At 44.7% G+C, this 24,296-nt stretch overlaps 1 protein-coding gene across 5 annotated transcripts in view; it reads right to left on the reverse strand.

Annotated features, from left to right (window-relative positions):
- The window catches only part of ACACA (acetyl-CoA carboxylase alpha), a 277,348-nt gene that overhangs the window by 31,344 nt on the left and 221,708 nt on the right, over positions 1-24,296 (reverse strand). For all 5 annotated transcript variants that reach the window (XM_061142719.1, XM_061142724.1, XM_061142721.1 and 2 more), the window contains 5 exons: positions 12,021-12,164; positions 11,312-11,432; positions 7,438-7,534; positions 4,122-4,218; positions 3,101-3,236 (listed from right to left, as the gene is read on the reverse strand). In XM_061142719.1, the coding sequence (XP_060998702.1) occupies positions 3,101-3,236; positions 4,122-4,218; positions 7,438-7,534; positions 11,312-11,432; positions 12,021-12,164 (595 nt within the window). The remainder of the gene's footprint in view (positions 1-3,100; positions 3,237-4,121; positions 4,219-7,437; positions 7,535-11,311; positions 11,433-12,020; positions 12,165-24,296) is intronic.

Here is a 24,296-nt window from a genome sequence, read left to right on the forward strand (position 1 = left end):
TTTTTTTCCCCCCTCCACTAATGTCAATTTTCAGCATAGCAAGAGCTGTCTCTAATCTTTTCCTACTCATTACACACAATTTTGGAGTCATTTTACCCACAGTGCAGTCGGCTCCTGGCTGTGTGTTTGTGTGCACTCAGGGATGGCATAATTGTTTATTTTCCCTCCCTGCATAATCCCCAGCCAGTATTGAAACCCAAACTGCAAACATCTCCCCAAGGGATATGGAATGACTCTCAGCTTTGGTCCCTTTACATGAGATAATATGTAGGAAACATCCTGACCTGTATGTAAATATGGGGGGGAGGCTGTTCCTCCCCCCCCCCCACTTCCACACTGTTCTCTGTCTTCCCCAAAGCTTGTTTGTCTTAAGCGATGTGTAAATGAAAGCAGCAGCACCACAGATTCAGAAAACACAGCTGATCTTGTTCCATGTCAGGCTAATAATTCATTTTTGATTAGGGATGGGGGTGGGGATGGGGAGTTACTATTCAATGGGTATAGGCTTTTATATCAGGGATGATGAGAAAGTTTGGGGTATAGAGAGGAGTGACGGTTACACAACATTGCGAGTGTATTTAATGCCGACAAATTATACACTTACAAATGGTTAATATGACAAACATTATGTTATGCATATTTTACAATTTAAAAACCGTAACTCATTTCCTGAGTTCTTGCAGTTTCTTGTCACAATCATCCCAAAGCAGAGGGGAGGTAGGTGGACAATTATACTTTCTCAGGAACCCAGACAGTCTATTCTTGGGATAGCATAGTAGGTCTTGTTCTGGCTAGTGGCTCTAAACTGTGCTGCAGGAAGTAAAATGGATCTGTGTTCTCATTTTTTAGCTAAACGATCTTAGGAAATTTACTTAACCTAAGTCTCAATTTATGTAAATTGTGGATAATAATATAACTCACCCCTTAGAGGGGCTTGTTGTGACGATTATGTAAGATAATGCATGTAAAATGGTGAGTGCGGTTGCTGGTGAGAAGAGCTCAATGAATCTTAATTGTTGTTGCTCTTATGGTTACAGGGCGAGCAGCCAATCTGGGCAGGAGCCAAAAGTGCAGCAGAATTAAGCTTCCCCTACAAGCGGCACATAGCAATCTTCTGAGCCCTAAATTTGTTGGGACAAAGTAGCCAGGCTGACTTACTCCTAAGTAATGTCAGGATGAGTGAATTTTTCATGGTTTCCTAGAAAAGAGGTAGCTAAGGAGGAATAGCACTTGCATTCTCTTCTAAGTCTTAAAGTTTTTGGGTTTTTTTTGCTCAGTTGTGTCCAACTCTTTGCAACCCCACGGACTGAAGCCTGCCAGGGTCCTTTGTCCATGGGATTTTCCAGGCAAGAATACTGGAATGGGTTGCCATTTCCCAGTCCAGGGGATCTTCCCAACCCAGGGATCAAACCTGCATCTCTTGTATCTCCTGCATTGGCAGGTGGGTTTTTTACCACCAGTGCCACCTGGGAAGCACCTTTTAATGTAAATCTTACAGCCAAGGGATCTGGGATCAAGGACAATCTGATGAATCTCAAACATACATACAGGAAAGGGATTTCAGAGACTTCCCTGGCAGTCCAATGGCTAAGACCCTGTGCTTCCAAAGCAGGGGGCGTGGATATGATCCCTGGTCAGGGGACTGAGATCCCACATGCCATGCGTCATGGCCACAGAAGTAAAAAGAAACAAAAATATAAATGAAAGGGATTTCAGCTACCCACCCCCCATACAGTATCACTCTCCTTTGAACACTGCGATATTTTGTTTATACATCACGGGTTTAACTTTCTGCACAGGACATTTTTCTTGACTCCTTCAGGCAATGTCTTTCCTGACTTATTTTTGTTTTCTCTGAAGTAGCATAGCTCCCTGCACGTAGGAACTCAATAAAAATGTGTAGGATTGACTTGTTCAACCTAGACTCTCAGTATCTCATGGTAGTTCCACTGATTTATTATCTTGGTCAAAAAATAATTCACCTTGAATAGGAACGTATACAAACACTAATTTGCATGTATAGTCCAAGTCTCCCCAAAGAAAGTGCAAAATGGGGTAGTTCTCTGGTAAATGTGGACAAAGGGGACTTTTCAACTAAAATAAAATAAACAAAAAACCCCCACAAAAATTGCCCTGGCCGTCTGCGTCTGGGTAGGGAGGCTGGCCATCAGTGCAGGGGTTTTCCTGGCCGAGGAAGGGAAAGTTGTCGGCAGAAGGCTCTCACTCCCTCCACACACAGCTGATGACCTGTAACAGCACAACCTCTCCAGGCTTTTCTTCCCTTAAAGGCAAGAGACGCTCCCGCCCCAGGCTACTCTGGGCGCTTTATTGGGTTCGTTCTCTCACACATTCTCTGCCTTCCCTCGGATCACGCTGTTCACTTCACAGGATCGGCTCCTCCCTCCCTCTCCTCCCCTAATCCACTCTCGAGCTTGCCCTGAGTCAGTCCTCTCTGGCTCCCACACGGCTGTGAACCTCTGGCCACTGGAGAGAAAGCTTCGCGATGCTGGGAGGGAGAGCGCGTTTGCCAGAACCGTCCACGGTGGCTTGGCACACGGAGGAGGAGTCTCGGTAATGGCAGTTCGGGCACAGAGCAGGGCCTTCCTAATCACGGTCTAATACGCTGGAGTCACAGGCCCGGGGCTGCTGTCGGATCATCATAAAACATACCACACAGATTGCCACCAACACCCTCTGGTATCGAATTTGTTCATTTTCTCCTGGTGAAGGCTAATTTCAGTATCTATCTTAGTCGGGGTAGAGCATTAAAGAGTAATATCAACAAAGAGAATGGCCACAAAAAAGGCATAGGGACTCAGCACAACTCAGGACCATCATAAAGTCCATCGCTCACTAAACCTCCAACGGCAGTCCACCTAGATAACCCTAGTAGATGGTTCTGAAATTTTGTATGGAGCAGTTAAAACTGAATTTTCCCATTCAAGTTACAACTCGGAAGGTATCTCAGAGGGCGCGTAACCCCCCAAAGCCTAGGGTGATGTGCTCAGGACATCCAGAGGCTCTGTGTGATATAAACCCTCCCCACCCTCTGCTGCAGGGTTCAGGGGCATTGGTCACCCTCCAGCCCAGGGCCAGTCACCTTTCATCCCACCGGAGAAGCCTCTCCAGTTGGCAAAGACCATCAGAGGCAGCCCTTCACGGTTGAAGTCCTTGATGGCCTGATACGTCTTAAACGCGGAGTCTGGGAACCAAACCTGGCCAGCCTGCTGGATAATCTGTTGGGAAAAGCCAAAGAGAAAGACACAAATAATGACACAGCTTGAAGGGGGAATCTCTTCAAGAGGGGAGGATTTTACTGTTAGAAACTAAAAAAAAATAATTAAACCAAAGTTGTCCATCAAGATCAGCATCCTTGAAATAAAAAAGAAGGATCCTGGCTCTTGGACTTTGTTAAATATGCCTCTTTTTCAGCCTTGATTCTACTACCCGACCCTCCTTAGCCCCAAGGGGGGAACCTTACTGCTTCCAAGGGAAGGATGTGACCTGAGGCATTCTCGTTCAATGCTTCCCAGGGCCACTTGAAGTGACTTGACTACACTACTCCATCAAGCCCCCTGGTCAGAGTCTCCACGTGTGGTCACCTCTGTGCCTGGTCCAGCTTCCCTGTCCTCTGCTTAGTCAGCAGCACCCAAGGGGACCCCCACTGCATAACCTCCTCTTGTCCCTCCCCCAACCCTTAGTCAGGCTGTGAAAACCTAATCCATCCTTTCAGAAAGGTTGGACTGCGGCATTCACATCTGGTATTGAGGGCAGGTGTCCTTATCAATTCCAGGAGCATCTCTACTACGTGTGTGCTCAGAGAACCTGGGACCAGTGAGCTCGCAGCATCATCTCAGCTGTCTTCCTGCAAGACCACGTTCTCCACGAAAGGAGACTGTTTTTTCTAGCATCCGTAAGACCACTGTAAAGACCTAAGAATTTAGCTTGTGCTGCATTCTGAGTCATCTTAAAAGTAAGCACATGATGGTCTAGACTCATTCAAGGCTGCTGTCTGGCCTCTAAAATTGGTGGTTCGCAATGCTCCCAGTACATCCACGGCTCTGCAGCGGGGCAAACAGAGCACCAAGCATGGGCACTCAAGAGTCCTGGAGGTGACCTACCTTGGCTTCAGAATCCAGGTTTGCAGGATCAGCCGGGATACTCAGCTCCACTGTTCGGGTTTCTACGGCGACTACTCCCACGGGTATTCCTCCTAGCCTGATAAAAAATGACCTATGTGAGGACCCGGTGGACGTCATCATTACAGCTAGTCATTTATTTTCCAATCCTACATCAACACCTTGGTGGAGGGGGAAGTGGAAACAAATATAGAATCAGGGGGAAATCGGACTCTTCCGGGGGTAAAATATTACTTTACAGATTTGGTAAATATGGTAAATGGGAAGAAAAGTGCCCTCAGAGTCACTCCTATTCCCCAGCACAGGATAAATTTAAACCAAGGGTTGTACCAGGGAAGCCTCTGCATTGAGACTCAACAGCCTAGTACGTGTATGAGATCTTGTGCACAAGGGCATGTGTGCACCACACACACACACACACATATTCAATCATTGTGGTAGTCAGGTGAAATTTCTCAGTTCACAGCAGGTCTTTGGTAAAGATGGAGGGGAATGGTTGGACAGGTGGTGGTAACCTGAAACTTCTCTGTAACAGACTTGTAGTTTTCTATGGACTACTAATAATGGGGTTCCAGGTAAGACATGATGGGAGAGTAGGTCTCACCACTGGGAGTGTGGATGGGGAGTTTGCAGATGTGTTGTGGGATGATGAAAGATATGCACCAAGTGTCGGGAGGTGGTTAAACAAGCCCTCAACTTCCTCTTCCATTGCAAAGAGCAAGGGGTCAGGGATAACCTTCAGAAATAACCTTGGTGGAACAGGTGATCTATATTGGAAGAATATATTTAATCTCCATGCTCTGTTAATTTAAAAAAAGCTCTTCAAGGGCTCAAAGCCTCTGCATCTGTACTCTATGACACCCTCCCACACGTGGTCCTCATAAAGATTTCCTAGTAAAAATCAGGAAGGCAGAGAGAGAGTGGGTGAGCGCAAGCAAGTCTGCAAGGTACAGAGTGAGTCCTCACTCTGGAAAATGTGATTTAATCTTCACTGTCTGAGCTGCATTCCTTGGGGTTGGGGCTGGAGCGGGTTACAGGCTCTCATTCCCCACAGCATCTCCATAACAAACTTTTCCGTGGAGGATGGTCTTCGATTGTCACACTGGCTACTGGAGATGGATTCCTGTCATCACAAGAGGCCTGACAGGGGCCAGAGTGGGGACCACCCACCCCCTTGTCACTTGCCTGCACTGAATCAGAATCAAAAGCCCTCTAGACAACCAGACAACGAGCAGAAGGTACACAGGAGGGTTTAGAAATATTTCTGTTCACAATGATTAACAATCCAACTGGAAACTTGTAATTGCAAAAGCCACCCTAAATCGGTAACTTATAACTTATATATTAGGGCCCATGTGACCTAATAAAGAACATCTTTATCCGAGTATTACAGTTATTTATTGAACTTGAAAACAGCTCAGAACAACTTCTGTTTTCTATTATACTTCATATAAATTTTATCAGGCTAGCACATGAAGATGCTACATCTTGTTTTATAGTGTGTCCCTGGACAAGGTGCCATGGAATAATAAAAGACAATTTACAGCCAATAGCACACATATTCCAAACATACATACCAAAGATGAGTTTTGGCAGCACTTACAGTAACAATCCCAGAAGAATACATTTATATTTATTTCTCGAAATACCCCTGCTTTAGAAAGAAGCTGGCTCCATTTGTGTTTTATATACTTGTGAGCATGTGTATGTGGTTTGGAGTAAGAAGCCCAGAACTCATCAGATGGAAAGAAAGAGAGTCAGGGTGGGTGTTGCAATAAACAACGGCAGAGCTAACCGAAGCCAAGTCTGACTGATCTTGCTCGTGGAACAAGCCATGTTCTTCCCATCATAAGTGGAAAGCATTATTCTCTTGTTTCCCACAGGAGGATCTTAAAGACATTAACAAAGGTTTGGTTTATCTGAGGCTTAAAATCAGGCATGTTTTTTACAGAGGGGAAAACTGAAGCAGCGTATAGTTGAGAGATGCTTTCTCAAAAAGTTGGTCCCAGTGTCCTTCAAAGACTCCCTATAACAAACCAATAGGTCCCAAGTAGAGGGGCTCTCTCCCCAGTGGGACTTCTCTAGGCACAAAGAATAATCCTCCTTGGGACTTGGAAGCCCCTGGCAAGGCAGAAGTCTGGGACGCCAGAAGAAAATGGGAACTAGTCCCTGGGAGCCGTGGTCAGGGCCGACTCCAGGCTGACTCTTACTCAGACCCACAGGGAAAGAGCCCGTCTGTGGGATTTGCCATCTGATGGCTCCGTGGCAGCACGAGGTGTGCTGACCAGCTGGGCAGAGACAACCACAAAGCCTAGAATTATTTTCGAGGCTGGAATCTAAATCTCCCCCTGACGTGGCGTGCTTGAGAATCTGGAGCAGGTGCCACTTTTCACCAAGATAAGGAAAACTGATTGCCCCCGAGAGGCAGGTGAGCTCCAGATGTGGGTCCCCGGGGCGGCGTGTCTCTGCGGCGCGGGGCCAGATTAAGATCAGCCTTGGCAGGTGCTCGTTACAGCGAGCGGCGCAGTTTATTCCGTGCAGGGCTCGCTGTTGAGTGAAGCGCTTCTTAGAGTGGGTATTAAAAATTTAATAGAAACTTCGATTTCCCACTTGAAAAATAGAGGTATTCCTGCAAACTATTCCAGCTTATTTCAGGTCAACTCTTTTTTTTTTTTTTGTAATTCAAATCTGATGATAAGCCAGTCTAGTGCATTTGTTACTAGAATAATCTCGATGCCCTGAAGGAACTTCTTCCGGTTACACCGATCTTTCAGGGGGGTCACATAGAGAAGTAGGTGAGTCTGATTCAATGGGAACCTACTCTGAATAGAAAATGTTCTTTGGAGCTGGGGTAGGGGGGTGGTGTCGCTGGTGAGCTATGGCTATTGTGGTTGGGCTTTACGGCCCCCAGAGAGCTTTGCTTTTGGCATTATGAAAAGGAAATGTTGTCAAAACCAGACTTCAGATTAAACGCGTCATTGGAGTTACATGCTGAATGACCACTGGGAACCAGGGCTCCAGTCAGGCTGCCCCGGGCATGACTACAATCCAGTATTCCTAGGACTTTTAGCCAAAGAGAGCATTAATGGTAAAAAACCCACATAGCCCTTTGTTTTTGTTGTTGTTCAGTCACTAACTCCTGTCCAACCTTCTGCAACCCCATGGACCGTAGCTCACCAGGCTCCTCGGTCCTTCACTACCTTCTGGAGTGTGCTCAAATTTATGTCCACTGAGTGGGTGATGCTATCTAACCATCTCACCTTGTTTTTAGTTGCTTCCAAAACAAAAGAGGTCTTACCTGGCTCTGCCAACCACCACAGTCTGTGCCCACGGTTGCATGATCTCTGAGAAAGAGCCATAGTCAAAAAATCCACTCAACCACTGACCTTTCTGGGCTACAGAAGGGAAAGCAAGGAAACAGAAAACAAAGACGATCAGTTCATTCAAAATACACCAGAACTGGTGAATGGAAGGTTGGATCTGAGGGGTTATTTGGGGGAGTCCATTGTTGTTTTTAAACATATTATAGTAGATGGAAACATTAGGCAGCTCAATGTTCATCTGCCTACAGACCTCATCTCCTATTTCATTTGCTAGTCTGAATAAAAAGAATCATTTATCAGCGAAAGCATCATTTATTGTTAAACGATGGGGTTCAGCTAGCAGAGTTTGCGTGCTTTTAAATAAATAACCTGGCTTCTTTTGCAAAACACTACAAACATTTGTCAGAAGGCGGCCAAGTCATTAAAGATGTTTTCAAAATGTCTATTTCTACTTTAAAACTTAGCTTACAATTTTGTTTGGTTCCACTGATTTTCTTTTGTTTGCTGTTATTATATCATTATAGCACAAACTGTATTCATGTAATAGTCATGCTCTGCATTTGAAAGGGGGGAAATAGGATTAAATTATTACACGTAATATCTTAAAATTTGATTCCACTGATTTTCTTTCAATGGAAAGATGAAGATAGGCAAATAAGTATCAATATTAATGATCAGATGAGGACCCCAATTTGGGGAAGAGCTTCTCTGCTAGAAAAGCAACAAGATACACTTGCTTTATTCACTGCTGACAAAGGATAATCTTACTAAAAGAAAGGGCCATGCCCATATACTCTTAAAAGGTATCAGAAATAGGAGGTTCTGACACCTACACTTAATGTCATTAACCTCCCTTGTGCATGGAATTACTTCACTGGCAAGACACATGACTTTCAACATCTTACTTTAAGAGAAACAACTTCTGTTCCACAGGTATCCATGTTTGACCAAGGACCCATCAAAGCCTCTGCAAACAGCCTCAGCTGTTTCCTAGCTGCCCTCTCAGCTCACCATTTCTCAGTGAGTCTTCTAATTTGAACGTGGCCCTCCGCCCCCTAAAAACCCAAGTCCAAAACCAATTAAAAGTGGAGATCCAAGCAAGCTAACCTCTGCTGACTTAAACAGGATGAAGAGTGTTTTATCAAGACTAAACTTGTAATTATGTGTTCTACATTCCTTGCCTCTATGGCCCCCGTGTAAAATGTGATCATCCATTTCAAAATTATCTCTCTATCGTGAGCCCAAAGCTGATCGTTTAGATTCTGGGCTCGTGTTGGGCGTCAGTTTGAAGAATATCGAGGCACTATCTCCTCTAATAAATGACTTTAACTTTTCACCTAGAAGATATCTGCTTTAACTTATCACAAGGAATCATCTGCTTTCTTTAACGCTTCTACTAAATTAAAATCTGAAGTCACTCGATTTGGGAGCGAGTGTTAGCTGCACAGAGACAGCAGGATGAATTACTAGGGAGTTGATGAAAAAATATTATCCAAAAACCAGAAAACTTAAGTTTTATCACAAATTCACTTTATTCTGTGGTTCTCATTAATAATAGCCAGGATAATGCCCATCTACATGTGCACACACACCTGTTCAACCCCTGAAAAAGGGCTCAGACTTTGATGAGGGTTCTAAACCAAACTTCTAAGTGCCTCTAAGGTTATCGAAGTTTTGTTAAAAAATAATTTAATTCGTTTATTTATTTTTGGCAGTGCTGGGTCTTCACTGCTGCGTGGGCCTTTCTCTGGTTGCAGAGCACGGGCTCTAGGACACGTGGGCTTCATTAGCTGCCACTCCCGGGGCCCTAGAGCTCAGGCTCAACAGCTGTGGAGCACGGGCCTGGCTGCTCCAAGGCATGTGGGATCTTCCCAGACCAGGGATTGAACCCATGTCCCCTGCAGTGGAAGGCGGATTCTTTACCACTGAGACACCAGGGAAGCCCAGGATATTGAAATTTTAACTTTGTACACCTGGATCATTTTATGATTCTTACTTCAATAATAATGATTTGGAACTACAGACTTCATTTCAAAGTGGAAATATTTTTTTCTTTAAAACCCCTCCTGCCTAATATGTTGGTTGATGGAGGGGAGTCATTGGAGGGCTACAGGTATTATAGGTGGGCTTTACTGGGTCCCCTCAAAGAGCAGGTCATGTTCGGTTCATCGGTAGAACTTAGAAGCCACCTAACACGGCTCCCCATTATTCCCAGGAAAGCACTCACTAGGTCTTGTTCTGATTTCTCCCAGAAAAGTCCTGCATTTTATGACTGATAGATATCTTAGGTCCATGGCTCTTATAGTAAGTTTTGAAATAAAAACGAGGTAGGGCAAAGATTATTATGGTGATTTGTCTACGCAGAAAAACTATTTAATTTTATTAAGACTAACAAGAAAGGGCATTGAAGACAACAGGTAAGATTTTAAATTAAAGTCAACCCTACTCTGGTGATTTTTCTATCTACAGTTAGGTTTCCGAATGAAGCCTAACTCCTAAGTGACCTTGCCCAAATCACTTAACTTCTCTGAACTTGTAAAACGGTCATCTCATTTTATCTCTGAGAAACAGAAGTCCAAATAAGATGGTGTAGATGGAAGTGCTTTACAGTCCCACCTGGCTTTACAGGGGGTGCCCATAAAGAATTACTAAGCTTTCCTTATGAAGAATTCTTTTTTCTTTTTTAACTCTTTGGCTGCACACATAGTATGTGGGATCTTAGTTCACCAATGAGGGATCAAACTCATGCGCCCTGCACTGGAAGCGCAAAGTCTTAACCACTGGACTGCCAGGGCAGTCCCTGAATACTTCTTTCTCTTTCAGCAAAATCACAATGACTTTTAAATTTAAGGAATTATCTTCTGCATTCCGTTCTTTTAAATACAGCCCTTTATGGGGGTGGGGTGGGGGAGCGAACAGTTGCAAGAAACATGCAAAAAAGAACAAACATTTTCTCAAAAAGCCTAAAAACGTAGATTCAAAATGTAGCAAGAGGATTTGGGGCTTCACAAGAGAACTTCCTGCTACAAAAGGTTTGTTAAAATTGCCAAGTAAACTGACAAACAAGAATGTACATTTGCCTTAGGTGAAGTTACCTCTTTTTTTCCCCTGTTGTTGCTTTTTAAGTTTGGTAAAATTAGCCCCAAGACAGAGGGATATATTAGATAAACATGGGGGGAGGGCTTGTTCTAACTCAATATAGTTATCAACTTAAAAGTTCTGTCTTCCAACCAGGGAAGGCAGCAACTTCCCTGGTGGTATAGTGGGTATGAATCTGCCTGCTAATGCAGGGGACCTGGGTTCAATCCCTGGTCTGGGGAGATCCCACATGCTGCAGAGCAACTAATCCCGTGCACCAAAACTAACAGAGTCCACTTACTGCAACGAGCGATCCTGCGCACCACAGCTAGGACCCAACAGAGCTGAATAAATAAAGTTTCAAAAATGGCGATAAAATAAATTATACATCTCTGTGTACCCAGACTAGATGGTCAAAGATGCTGGTCCTATAACTCTTGGACTTTATGGCTTATATTTAACTGTTTTAAAGTTTTTTCAGGCCATTAAGTAATAAGGGCTCCAATAACAGAATAAAAAGAAACGTACTAATGACCACAGGGCTTAGAACTGACTCAGCAGCTGATTTCATTCATTTTCCATTTGTTCTTGATGGATTTTCTACCTTTTCCTTCAGAGAGCTGCTGTTTTTCCAGATTTCCCTCATGCCCAGGCACTTCAGGGGCTGTGTTTTCTTTGTCATGTGCTATCGTGCAGGAATTGGTTAGTGATGGAAAGGAAGACTGGAAGCGTGAGGGCCAGGGTGCCACAGACCCTCTAACATACACATACTTGGGTGAGGCCGGCCTGCCAACATCCACCGAGGGTCATACGGCGCCTTCGTAGGCACAAACTCGATGACTCTGTCTATCGGATCCTTGGAATTCAGGAGAGGAACTGAACTGTATACACTCTAGAAGGCGATGGGAGGGGAGAGCACAGCGGTCAGTGAACAACTCTTAACTCAGGAACAACCGTGACGGACAAAGCAAGCAGGACCCACACACGGAAGCACGCCCGTCAGTCCCATCCAGCAGCTGGCAGCAGCCCAATCGGGAGCCAGGCCCTGAGGAACAGGTACAGCTCGCAAGTCTCACGTGGGAGCCTGCTAGAAAGTGGGGCAATTGGACTCTTGACTTCAGTGCACCAGGGCTCTCTGGGAAGTCCCCCAGAGGGGTGGACGCCGATGACAAAGGGGAAAGCCCCACAATGAGGAAGAAGCCGTGAGAAGCTGGGGTCTGAGCCCAAACAGGACTCATGGCTGGAAATCGTCAGAAGGGAGCCTGCCCCCTGAAACCCAAAGGCGTTTTAAAGAAAGGTAGGAGGCAAAAGATGGCTATAAGGAAAAAAAAAAAAGAAATCAACAGCTTCTAGAGAATATTTTGTAAGGAAAAAAATCCTTCTCCCATAAACGAGTCTCACACGCTGAGGCAGTGAGCTGTGGCGAAAAAGCCGGGTCCTTCGGGCTTTTGGGTGCCGGCAGCAAGTGGGGAGGACTCACCTTCGGCATGTAAGACAGCCAGTGCAGGACGGTGAACACCCCCTCAAAGTCATCACAGACAGTGCTGTGCGTCACCCCATTGTTGTGCATGATCTGGATGCCCCCCAGCTGGTTGTTTGAGGTGTATACTTCCCTCCCGAGGACCTAGAGAAACAGGCCAGAGAGAAGACGTTCATCCCGTCAGAGAGAAAGGCAAGGTCTGCCTCATAACTGCCACTAAAATGGATTCTTTTGTCTGCCAGACAGAGAGTCCGGCCTCCGTGGGCTGTGTCGAGGGACTGTCTGGACCTTTGTCCTAAAAAGAATACTCAGAAGACACACAGGGCGTTTCAGACAATCACATATTCTGTGGCAATGTAAACACCAGCAAGCCCCTCTCTGTCAGCTGCCACAGAGGCGTGGTGGCAGGCTGAACCCTGAGGGGAGACCCCAGCGGTGGGTAAAGCTGGGGCCCTGAGACGCAGGCCACGCTGCGCTGCTGCCCACAGACACAGAAGGGGGAGTGCCTGCTTCTGACGACCTCAAGCGACAAGTCTCAGTTAAGCAGGAGCACTGAGAGCTTTGGACTCCTCGTTTTTTCCAAGGGTTACTTTTCCCCTTTACACTTGATGTTTCACGTGAAATCCTGAAGTGACTCATGACACATACATGAAGCCTTGAGCCTAAAGTCCTCTTTGTGTGCTGGGCACAGGGCAGTGATTTATGCCCAAACCCACTTCTCCTGGGTCCTTTTCTCCCCAGGTTCCAGGGACTTCAGGGCCGTAATTCCCTGGTCTATCCACAAGAGGAGTTTAACTCTTGTGAGAGTGAAAAGCACCTGCGATTGGAAACCATAAAGTTTCCTTTAAAAAATAAAAAAAGAAAAAAAAAAGAGAGAGAGAACATTTTTTGACTCAGGAATTGTAGGGTTTCTTTCCCCTTGAAGATTGGTTAATAATTTCTTTTGGGGAGGGAGGTTTTCTGACCCAGCACATGGAAGCTGGGCAGCCTGATCATGGACTCCTGCAAACTGCTGAGTGTATAGTAATTGCCAGTCATCTACAGTAGCCCTGGAGAGCTCTTAACAGTTGTGGAGCTGCTTACGGTATGTTACCTTTTCTTTTCCCTTTCTCCTCCTCCTCCTCTGGAAAATAACCACAACACAAAATTTCTTCCTTACTTTTATTCATTTCCAGCCTCTGGGGGAGAACCTAATAAGGGAGAGACCAGCGAATTCTACCTGTACATTCCCATTTTGCCCCTTCCTGTTTGGAGCTGTGAGCAGCTCCCCTACAAGCTGGGTCAGCCCTGGGATCAAGACCTGCCAAAGGCTGAGGAAGCGGGCAGCCAGAGCCATCACCTCTCTGGGACCCAGCTGGCCTGGGTTCCATTTAGCTTCAGCTACAAAGGGGAGAGGGGCTGGCTTCCCAGGGGGCTCACTGGTAAAGAATCCGCCTGACAATGCAGCAGACTCGGGTTCGATCCCTGGGTGGGGAAGAGCCCCTCGAGAAGGAAATCACAATCCACTCCAGCATTCTTGCCTGGAAAATTCCATAGACAGAGGAGCCTGGAGGGCTACAGTCCATGGGGTCACAAAAGAATCAGACACTCACTTAGCAACCACACAGCAAGAGGAAAGGTGGAAGAGACTCTTCTGAAAGGAATATGGGAGGCAAAATGGCTCTCGGATTTCTGCTTTCCTTACTAGGGAAGCACAGAGACAAGCCTTTGCTCAGCCTCTGAGCTGAGCGACGTGCCCCGCTGCGCCTTTGAAGGAGCCCCCGGAAGTGGGGAGGCCGAATCTGACCACTGGGCTCCCGTCCTCCGCCCAGTCTCTTTCATCTCAGCTGAGGCGCTGCGGCTCTTTTCTCATTCTCCTGCTGTCTCTTTCCATTTGCCCTCTCCCTGACTGATACACTGATCTCTCGGTCACTCGGCTTTCTGCTCCACTGCGTCCATATTACTAATAACACCTCCGCCACGGCCAGTTTACCTCATGAAGGCAGGAGCACATCATTACAAAATAAACTCATAACTTTGACATTCTAGCAAATACACGCCGTTTGTTATTTTTATGGCTTTAGTCTTTCTAACAGGCAGAGGGCATTACATACCTGTTTCCTTTCTATCTTTAAATGTGTGCACACATGCACACTCGCACATGCATCAGGAGACAAGATAGAGAAAAAAATAAAATAAAATAAACCCAACCCCCAGCAAATGTCCAGAGCAGTCAGATGACGGGGGACCCTGGTGGAGGCAGAAGCCCTGTCACTCAGGGAGGCCGCGCTCCGATCTGGCTCTGGTTTTATGGACGTCATAAACCCGATGGCCCACAGCTGGTCCTTCTGGGACAGACTGCCTCTCTGCCAGAAGTCGTTCGGTGTGATCAGCAGTATTTTTAATTATTAAAATAAAATTGGAAAGGGGGAAAAGAAATAAAAAGGAGACACTGCACTGACCCTGAATATCTGATACCCAGAGAGTATGTCATGGGCCCAGAATGCCTTGCTGCCTAGAAGCAAGAAAATAGCTAGGGCTATTTTGTACTCAGAAATGCTATTTTCTTTCCCATGAAACCCTGTCTCTAGGACTTGATAACGTCCAACTACTTAGAACCTCATGCCTCTGCCAAATCAGTAATGGACCCATCGAGAACCAATCTCAGAAAAAGGGACTGAAACCGACCAAGAGACGCTTAGCTGTTCAAATATACCTTCCTCAGATATCTTTGCCCCCTCATCTCAAAGAGGAAGACAGCCTCCAGAACTGGGTTCCTCCTGGAGGCTTCCTTGTCCACCCATTCCACCCCATATTCTTATATCTAATAGGAGTCAGATCTGGAAGGAGCAACAGTTAATCACTTAGCATGTCTTCCCTTTTACTAGTGGAAACTCAGGTTCTGACATCTTGGCATTGTTCTGAAAAGGCAGCAGTATTTCTACATTTCTTCTCCTCTGAGGAGGAAAACCAGGGCTTACTACAGCCGAGAACATTATCCTGGGCTAAAGAAATGTTTGCCATCTGAGAGGATTCATTACATTTGGGAACTAAAGATAAAAATTATATGGCAGACAGAGTATCCAAAGAGCTCTCTCTGGTCAGCCTTATCGCAGGAGGTGGGCAGCAAGGGGTGCGGGCAGGTGCAGAGGGGAAGGACACACAAAAAATGAAGCCTGCTTCACTAACCACAAACAAATGCCAACAATCATGGCTACTCAACAACTGGGGAAGAGACAGCAGGAGCCTCCAGTTCATCTTCAACGACCATATGTTTGCAGCATGTACCAGGAGAATGAGGGCGCACACAACAGCTCCTGATTTACAGGGGTCGTGGCTGACTCAAGTGGTTTTAATGATTTTAGAATACTTCACAACGAAAGCTCCAACTGCAGAAGCTGAATCTGGGCAAAGACAAAACCCATTTTGCTCAACTCTGAAATGATGGCACTGGAACAGTTACGTTAACCCTGATGAGCATTAGGAAGGCAAAGAAAAGAACCCTCCTAGACAGAACCACTGCTATAGTCTTCAATCTGTTGCCCTACCAGCCTTCTATGGCAAAACCTGGGGTACAGAGATAAATCCACGAACTTATGGACACCTTATCTTTGACAAAGGAGGAAAGGATATACAATGGAAAAAAGACAACCTCTTTAACAAGTGGTGATGGGAAAGCTGGTCAACCACTTGTAAAAGAATGAAACTAGAACACTTTCTAACACCATACACAAAAATAAACTCAAAATGGATTAAAGATCTAAATCTAAGACCAGAAACTATAAAACTCCTAGAGGAGAACATAGGCAAAACACTCTCCAACATAAACCACAGCAAGATCCTCTATGACCCACCTCCCAGAATATTGGAAATAAAAGCAAAAATAAACAAATGGGACCTAATGAAACTTAAAAGCTTTTGCACAACAAAGGAAACTATAAGTAAGGTGAAAAGACAGCCCTCAGATTGGGAGAAAATAATAGCAAATGAAGAAACAAAGGATTAATCTCAAAAATATACAAGCAACTCTTGAAGCTAAATTCCAGAAAAATAAATGACCCAATCAAAAAATGGGCCAAAGAACTAAACAGACATTTCTCCAAAGAAGACATACAGATGGCTAACAAACACATGAAAAGATGCTCAACATCACTCATTATTAGAGAAATGCAAATCAAAACCACAATGAGGTACCATTACACGCCAGTCAGGATGGCTGCTATCCAAAAGTCTACAAGCAATAAATGCTGGAGAGGGTGTGGAGAAAAGGGAACCCTCTTACACTGTTGGTGGGAATGCAAACTAGTACAGCCGCTATGGAAAACAGTGTGGAGATTTCTTAAAAAACTGGAAATAGAACTGCCATATGACCCAGCAATCCCACTTCTGGGCATACACACTGAGGAAACCAGATCTGAAAGAGACACGTGCACCCCAATGTTCATCGCAGCACTGTTTATAATAGCCAGGACATGGAAGCAACCTAGATGCCCATCAGCAGATGAATGGATAAGGAAGCTGTGGTACATATACACCATGGAATATTACTCAGCCATTAAAAAGAATTCATTTGAACCAGTCCTAATGAGATGGATGAAGCTGGAGCCCATTATACAGAGTGAAGTAAGCCAGAAAGATAAAGAACATTACAGCATACTAACACATATATATGGAATTTAGAAAGGTGATAACGATAACCCTATATGCAAAACAGAAAAAGAGACACAGAAATACAGAACAGACTTTTGAACTTTGTGGGAGAATGTGAGGGTGGGATATTTCAAAAGAACAGCATGTATACTATCTATGGTGAAACAGATCACCAGCCCAGGTGGGATGCATGAGACAAGTGCTCCGGCCTGGTGCACTGGGAAGACCCAGAGGAATCGGGTGGAGAGGGAGGTGGGAGGGGGGATCGGGATTGGGAATACATGTAAATCCATGGCTGATTCATATCAATGTATGACAAAACCCACTGGAAAAAAAAAATAATAATAATAAAAAAAAAAAAAAAAAAAGAATTCATTTGAACCAGTTCTAATGAGATAGATGAAACTGGAGCCCATTATACAGAGTGAAGTAAGCCAGAAAGATAAAGAACATTACAGCATACTAACACATATATATGGAATTTAGAAAGATGGTAACGACAACCCTATATGCAAAACAGAAAAAGAGACACAGAAGTACAGAACAGACTTTTGAACTCTGTGGGAGAAGGTGAGGGTGGGATGTTTCGAAAGAACAGCATGTATGTTATCTATGGTGAAACAGATCACCAGCCCAGGTTGGATGCATGAGACAAGTGCTCAGGCCTGGTGCACTGGGAAGACCCAGAGGAATTGGGTGGAGAGGGAGGTGGGAGGGGGGATCGGGATGGGGAATACGTGTAAATCTATGGCTGGTTCATATCAATGTATGACAAAACCCACTGAAAAAATAATAAATAAAGAAAAAAAAAAAAGAAAAAACTTTTCTGCAATGGGCAGCAGAAAGAGAAAGTGAAAAAAAAAAAAAAAAACCTGGGGTACACAACCCTCATCAACATAACATTTTCGTGAAGTAGGTGAGCTTCGTTCATACAGTTTTACTCAACCTGGACACACCCATTCATGTATAGGTCATGCTGCTTGCCACATTCCATTTCCGAAATTATTCCTTGCACATTTTATGCTGCATGATACAAACTCTTGGTTTATCTGCCAACAGCATCAGTAACCACTTAAACATAGGAACCACTCAAAACAGGGGGCGCTGCTGAGGCCCTACTTTGCCGCCTGCTCCCAAGTCTAAGTGGAGAGGCAGTGCCATGAAATACTAGGAACAGGCACCATCTCTGGTCCCCTGCTGAAGAGTGCCAACGCCTATGGAGCTGAATGAGGGCTCAGCCTGAAAGAGGATCTCCGTTCACTCTCCACATAAAACTAAGCCTCATCTAGCACTCAGTCATTCCAGCTGGCAGACCTGGGAATTGAGGGCACTGCCTCTAGCCAGTGATTAGCACAACACCAATGTTAGAGGCTCCGTGAAAGATGCTAGAGAGCCTTTAGGAATGTTTGAGATGCACAGGCAGCACAGATGAACGCAGTCATACACACATAGAGAGAGGCCTGCGACACTGCTGCTGCTGCTGCTTATCTAGAGACGCGGCAGACAGCTCAGGTTTACCCCAGCTGACAGGCAATGAAAACAGTCTAATATACCGCCTGCTCTCTCCCTTAAATCCCTTTTTGGAGATCAAGATAAACTCGTTTCTTCCCTTCCCCAGTGCTCCAGACGTTTGAGTGAAGTGGCAGAGTATTGTGAGGTTTTGTGCAAATGAAATCACTGTGTAATACTGAATGAGTGTTGTATTTACTAGTCAGGATATTCGTCAGCACACAGGCTTTGAGCCTTCCGAGTTTCATAGATGCAACTTTAGCTCAATTTTTTTTCAAAAAAATTGCTTTTGTCCTGATATATACATATTATATCAGGGCCCCTCAGACTTAGAAGCAAATATTTGCAATTGTGTGCTGCAGATGTGAAAAATAATGATGCATATCGATGCATAAAAAAATGAAAATTCTGCTGCTGTTTTCTCCCACTTTACCCAACGTTTTCCCCTTTAAACATTCCTGGTGGATCTAAGAATTCAGCTATGCACGTGGAGTCCTTGCTGCCATCCTCTTTCTCATTAGGGTATTTCCACTCTCAAGAGGATTTCAGGAGGGGTTTTGTAAATTTCCTAAGCAATTGTCATCACTGGATTTCCTCCATGATTTTAGACATTAAAGTCACTCTGGGATCTGTCGGGATATTGATAAAGGTTTGGTTAAGGCAGAAAGGGAGAGAGAGATGAGAAAGAAAAAGTGGGAAGAAGGAAGAAGTATTAAAATAGGGACAAAGGAAAGGAGAAAGGATGAGAGAGAAGAGAAGGGAGGGGGAGTGAAAAGAGGAAGGGGAAGAAAAAAATGTAATAGCTCATCTACTCCTGGTGCTAACACCCTCCTCCTTGACCTGAGAAGACTACATTTTTAAAAGCTGACAAGTAATTCAATCTCCAATTAACAATTTTAAGTGGTGCAGCACATATTACTGGGTAAATGTTTCTCCAGGAATACATCCAAGGGTGAATGGAATTAAACCTCTAGGGAGACAGGACCAGTGCCTATGAGACCAAGAATATTTGGGGGTTCCAAAATATAGTCCCTTAATACAGAGACCCAAGGTTGCAAATTCCTCTCCTGCTTTGTTGCCATTATTATCACTGGCAAACCGGAAAGCTGGTTGACAACTGGCAGGCTGGGACTAGAGAAGGGACACAGTGACATACTGGTGGCAGGGGATGGGGAAGCCTCTGATGTGAGCCATGGCTGGATTCAACACCATCCACTGCAAGACACCAAAATCTGTGTGTGTGTGTGTGTGTGTGTGTGTTGTGCCTCTGATGTGAGCCATGGCTGGATTCAACACCATCCACTGCAAGACCCAAAATCTGTGTGTGTGTGTGTGTGTGTGTTTAAGACCCCAAATCTGTGTGTGTGTGTGTGTGTGTAAGACCCAAAATCTGTATGTGTGTGTGTGTGTGCATGCGCGCACGCTCTCAGTCTTGTCCAACTCTTTGCAGCCCCAATGGACTGTCTGTGGAACTTTCCTGGCAAGAATACTGGAGTGGGTTGCCATTTCCTTCTCCAGGGGACTCTGGTGTCTCCTGCATTGGCAGGTAGATTCTTTACCCCTGCGCCAGCTGGGAAGCCCAAAAGTCTCTTCATAAGCAGCAAAATTACAAAGTGGTCAGGTTTGCTGATGGATAAACTGGAGAAAGGGACTGTGCTACCAGCAGTAGAAAGGATATTTAGGGGACTTCCTGGTGGCCCCATGGTTAAGAATCTGCCTGCCAATGCAGGGGACACAGACTGGATCCCTTGCCCAGGAACTAGGGTCCCACATGCCACTATGACTGAAGCCCGCGCTCTAGAGTCAGGGCTTTGTAACAAGAGAAGCCACCGCGATGACAAGCCAGCACACCACAGCTAGAGAGAGGTCGCGTGTAGCAACAGAGACCCAGTGCAGTCAAAAATAAGTAAATGTTTTAAAAAAGAAAATATATTTATGCAAAAAGAAACCGAGATACAGGGAGAATAGAGGAATGAGGTAGATGGCAGAAGGAAGAACTGGGGTAGAGAGGAACCTCATGACAGTTTACTTGTCAAACGTATAAGAAAAAGACATAGACTTCCAGAGTCAAAACTGATGCCAGATAAAATCACTCATCTCAGGGATCCATCAACTGCTCATTTAGCTGCAGACTTGAGCATACTGACAATAAATTACCTCTAAATACAGGAAAAAATGTAAAAGTCTGGCCTATTGACATATAATTCACATATAGTAAAATTGTCCATTTATAGGTGTATGATTCTATGAAATCTGCCATCACATAGGCGTATAACCACCACCCACAATTGCCCCCAAAGTTTTCATCAGCCCCCAAACTGTTCTCATTTCCTTTGTAATCAATTCCCTTCTCCCACCCCTGACCAACACAGATCCTTGTGTCTCAACATTTAGTATGTCAACTTAAATTTATATTAGTGGTGTCTAACTGTGGTTTTAATTTGTGTCTCCCTAATGACTAATGATAAATATCTTTTAATATGCTAATGATAATATCTTTTTATGTGCTTTTTTACCCATCCTTATACCTTTGGTGAAATGTCTCTTCAAATTTCTTACCCATTTTAAAAGTTACTGGGTTGTTTCCTATTATTGAGTTGTGAGAACTCTTTATATGTATACATGTGTGTGTGTATATATATATATGTATGTGTATATATATATATATTTATTTATTTTCCAGTCACCTCCCAGAGGGTTTTCTGAATAGATATGGGACATGAGGTTGGTACTAGAAGGCAATTGGCTGTGTGACTGCCTCTGCCCACCAGTGGAGAGGCGCAGAGTTTGGTGCCTGCTGTGACCTGGCTTCTTGGGGAGTAACACCGACCTGTCATCTCTTCAGGCTTTCTGTTTGTGTTTTCTCATCTACAACTGGTGGGTGGCAATTTAACGTTTTCCTCTTGGAACACATGAAAAACCTGTTAGTTTTAACACAACAGGCACACAATAAATGGCCAGTCAACTGCCATCATTCTCACTACTCTATAAAAACTCAGCTCTCATTGGTATTTTCAGCAAGCTGAACTACTATAAGCAAAAGAAGTCTTTCCTATTAGTGCTAATATGTGTTGGGGCTTCCTTAAGCAAAATGAGTGGTTTGATTTTCCTCTCCTTTTAGTTTTCCCCAGTGGAGATACTGGGTTTTTCTTTCAAAATTCTCTACCTGGGTTAGAATTAAGCTAGTAACTCTATATACTATAAAGTCATATTACATTAGGGTTGCTCTGCTGAGCTGCATAAACCTGCTTTATCTGTTGAGAAGACATTTTATCAAAGGGTTAGATAGAAAATGAAGATACCCATAAGTTGATGATATGTTTCAACGGTCTTGACTTCCCATATTTGCATCTTATGCTCTTGGTTAAATTTGGATGAGCTCCTTTCCTAAATAAACACTGATTTCTCACTTTCTCTTATGTGCAAATTATTTTAAAGGGCTTAAATTCCAGACTCTGAGACATTAAAAATATTAGGACCCAGTCAAGAATCAACCAGAAAAACTCGAAGCCTGGGCATGGTAATTTGTACCAATCTAAACTGCTCTTAAAGCTTCTCCTTTCATAATTCAACACTCCTGATGGTGGACGTTAGCTGATTAGACTGTGTGAAGGCGGCCACTCTGAATGAGAGGGGACACAGCCAGATCTGGATCCATGCACAGGGGACATTCCTGAGAATGATGAACAGTCAGGAATCAGGTTTCTAAACAGTCTCGTTTCCTGCGTCTTTATCATATTCACACAGCAGTCTGTGCACAGCCAGGGACCAGGTCTGTCTTCGCCCCGGAAGACTGAAGTCCTTGCATTTCTAATCTACCAACGTGTGCAGTTCTTGCACTTTTAATTTATGAGTGTTTGGGGGGGACCTCTCTGACTTGGGAACATATTGGCTCAGTCTAATGCTTGGAGATTATTAAACTCGGAGCTATGCTCCACTATCAAGTCTAGAGATCTTTTATTTAGAAGATATGGTGCTCTAAATGCACAAAGAGCTCCCTGTCACCTTCACATTAAAGCCCCTAGTGCCTGGTAAATGGAATTATATAGCTGTCATCTCCTTTCCCCAAAGTTTTAAGAGTACAATGGGCTCATTTTTTCACACTCCATCCCAGCTTCAGAACTAAGAGACCTACTTTGTATTGATTTAAGGTCTCAGAAATAAATAAACCTGCTTCACCGCTGTGATTCACAACAAATTCATGATACACTATTGCATGATATATTTCAAGCTCTGGCCCTGGCTCTCTTTTTCCTCTGGTGAGTGATGGGGGAGGTGGGAGGTAGTGGGGAGCTGCAGAGCTGACAGCCGGATGGTTATTGGAGATGGTTGCTGACTGCAAATCCAAGAACAGACATTGCTGGAGGAGTATGGGAATTTTTTTTTTTTAAACTGGGGGGCAGGGGTGAGAAGCTAATTTACTTGGGTTTCAGGCTGGGGTTGGGGGGGGAGAAGAAAGGTTAAGGGGAGAGGAGAGGGAGAGACGCAACAGCAGCGCTTCGACTGAACACTAATTTGCAAAGACAGAGCAATGAACATGGCTGGAAAGAAAAGCGAAGAAAATCCAGCACAAGGCGGCATAACGTCTAAATGACTGGGAAGATGAAGATGCTGAGCTGCTCTGCTGAGGGCACCAGTCCTTGGGGGGCACTTAGCTTGAGTTCAGGGATGATGTTTTATGAGAGGCAGAACATGTACAGACCCGACACACCCCAGAACCTATGAAGTGGAGGCATCTCTTGATTCCAAGACTCAGGGAGCATCCCAGTCCCGGGGGCTGGAGAGCATGCTCTGGAGAGAGGGCAGACATAGAGAGCAGGTCACATGTATGCGTGAGCCAGAGACTGCTCCCCGAGCTGAGCGGGTGAGAAACTAGTATCTGGTTTGGTTTGTGTGCCCGGAGGGCCTCAGAGTCCCTTAGTCTACATCACCCTACCGATTCCTGAAATGAGTCCCACTAAACTATGAATTTTAACTAGTATCTAAATATATAGCTCTCAAAAAGACCTATCTTTGGACTTTCCCGGTGGCCCAGGGGTTGCAAATCCACTGCCAATGCAGGGACACAGGTTCGATCCCTGGTCTGGGAAGATCCACACGCTACGAGGAGAAACTAAGAGCAAGAGGCTCAACCACTGAAGCCCATGTGCAGAGAGCCAGTGCTCGGTGACAAGAGCAGCCACCGCGATGAGGAGTCCGCGCACCGCAACTGGAGAGGGGCCCCCACTCTCCACAACTGAGAAACCCCACGTGCAGCAACGAAGACCCAGTGCAGCAAAAAAAAAAAGACCCTATCTTCCAGTCCTGTATCAGGACCTTGGCTTTCGACAAGGTGGGTGATGGGAGGTATAAAAGCCTGGGTGGACAGCATGCGGCAGACCCCTGTGGTTCTAGAGAGTACTACTTCAGAGTGGTGAGTTTTAGCTGTTCCTCCAGTAATTAAAACTTATTTCATATTTTCAGCTGACCAGAATGTTATTTTCTATCTTTGAAGAGCATTATCATCTTTACTACATTTGTTCTTGAGACAAGACTGGACTTTGAAAGCAAAAATACATGGGAAAGAGTTTGGTTCTGTTCAGTTCTACAATAGGCCAGACCATCAAACTGGGAGTCACTTTGTTAATTTTGAACTACTATTTAAGAGGAATTAACTTGTATAGAGAAACAGACTAGGAAGAACTTCATACAGATGAAAGGGATTGGCTTAAAGAGAACTGAGTTGCCCTTCAGTTGAGTTTTTCAAGCATCACTGAATGATAATTTGGTAATGGAGTTACAGCAGAAATTCAAACAACAGCCGGACAGTGGGACTTTGGAGGATCCTTCCGCTTCCAGCAATAATTGTATGACCACTTGTTCTCAACACGAACAATATCACTACCATCACCACATGGCACTTATTCTTCTGTAATATGGGAAAAAAATTTTTTTAACTGTTATGCTCTACAACTCCCATTCCTAACCTTGCTAATACATAGTAATTTTATATATCACTAGTATGTAATAATTGGAGAAGGCAATAGCACCCCACTCCAGTACTCTTGCCTGGAAAATCCCATGGACAGAGGAGCCTGGTAGGGTGCAGTCCATGGGGTCGCTAAGAGTCGGACACGACTGAGCGACTTCACTTTCACT

The sequence above is a fragment of the Dama dama genome, chromosome 5, assembly GCF_033118175.1.
Source record: "Dama dama isolate Ldn47 chromosome 5, ASM3311817v1, whole genome shotgun sequence".
NCBI classification, from domain to species: domain Eukaryota; kingdom Metazoa; phylum Chordata; class Mammalia; order Artiodactyla; family Cervidae; genus Dama; species Dama dama.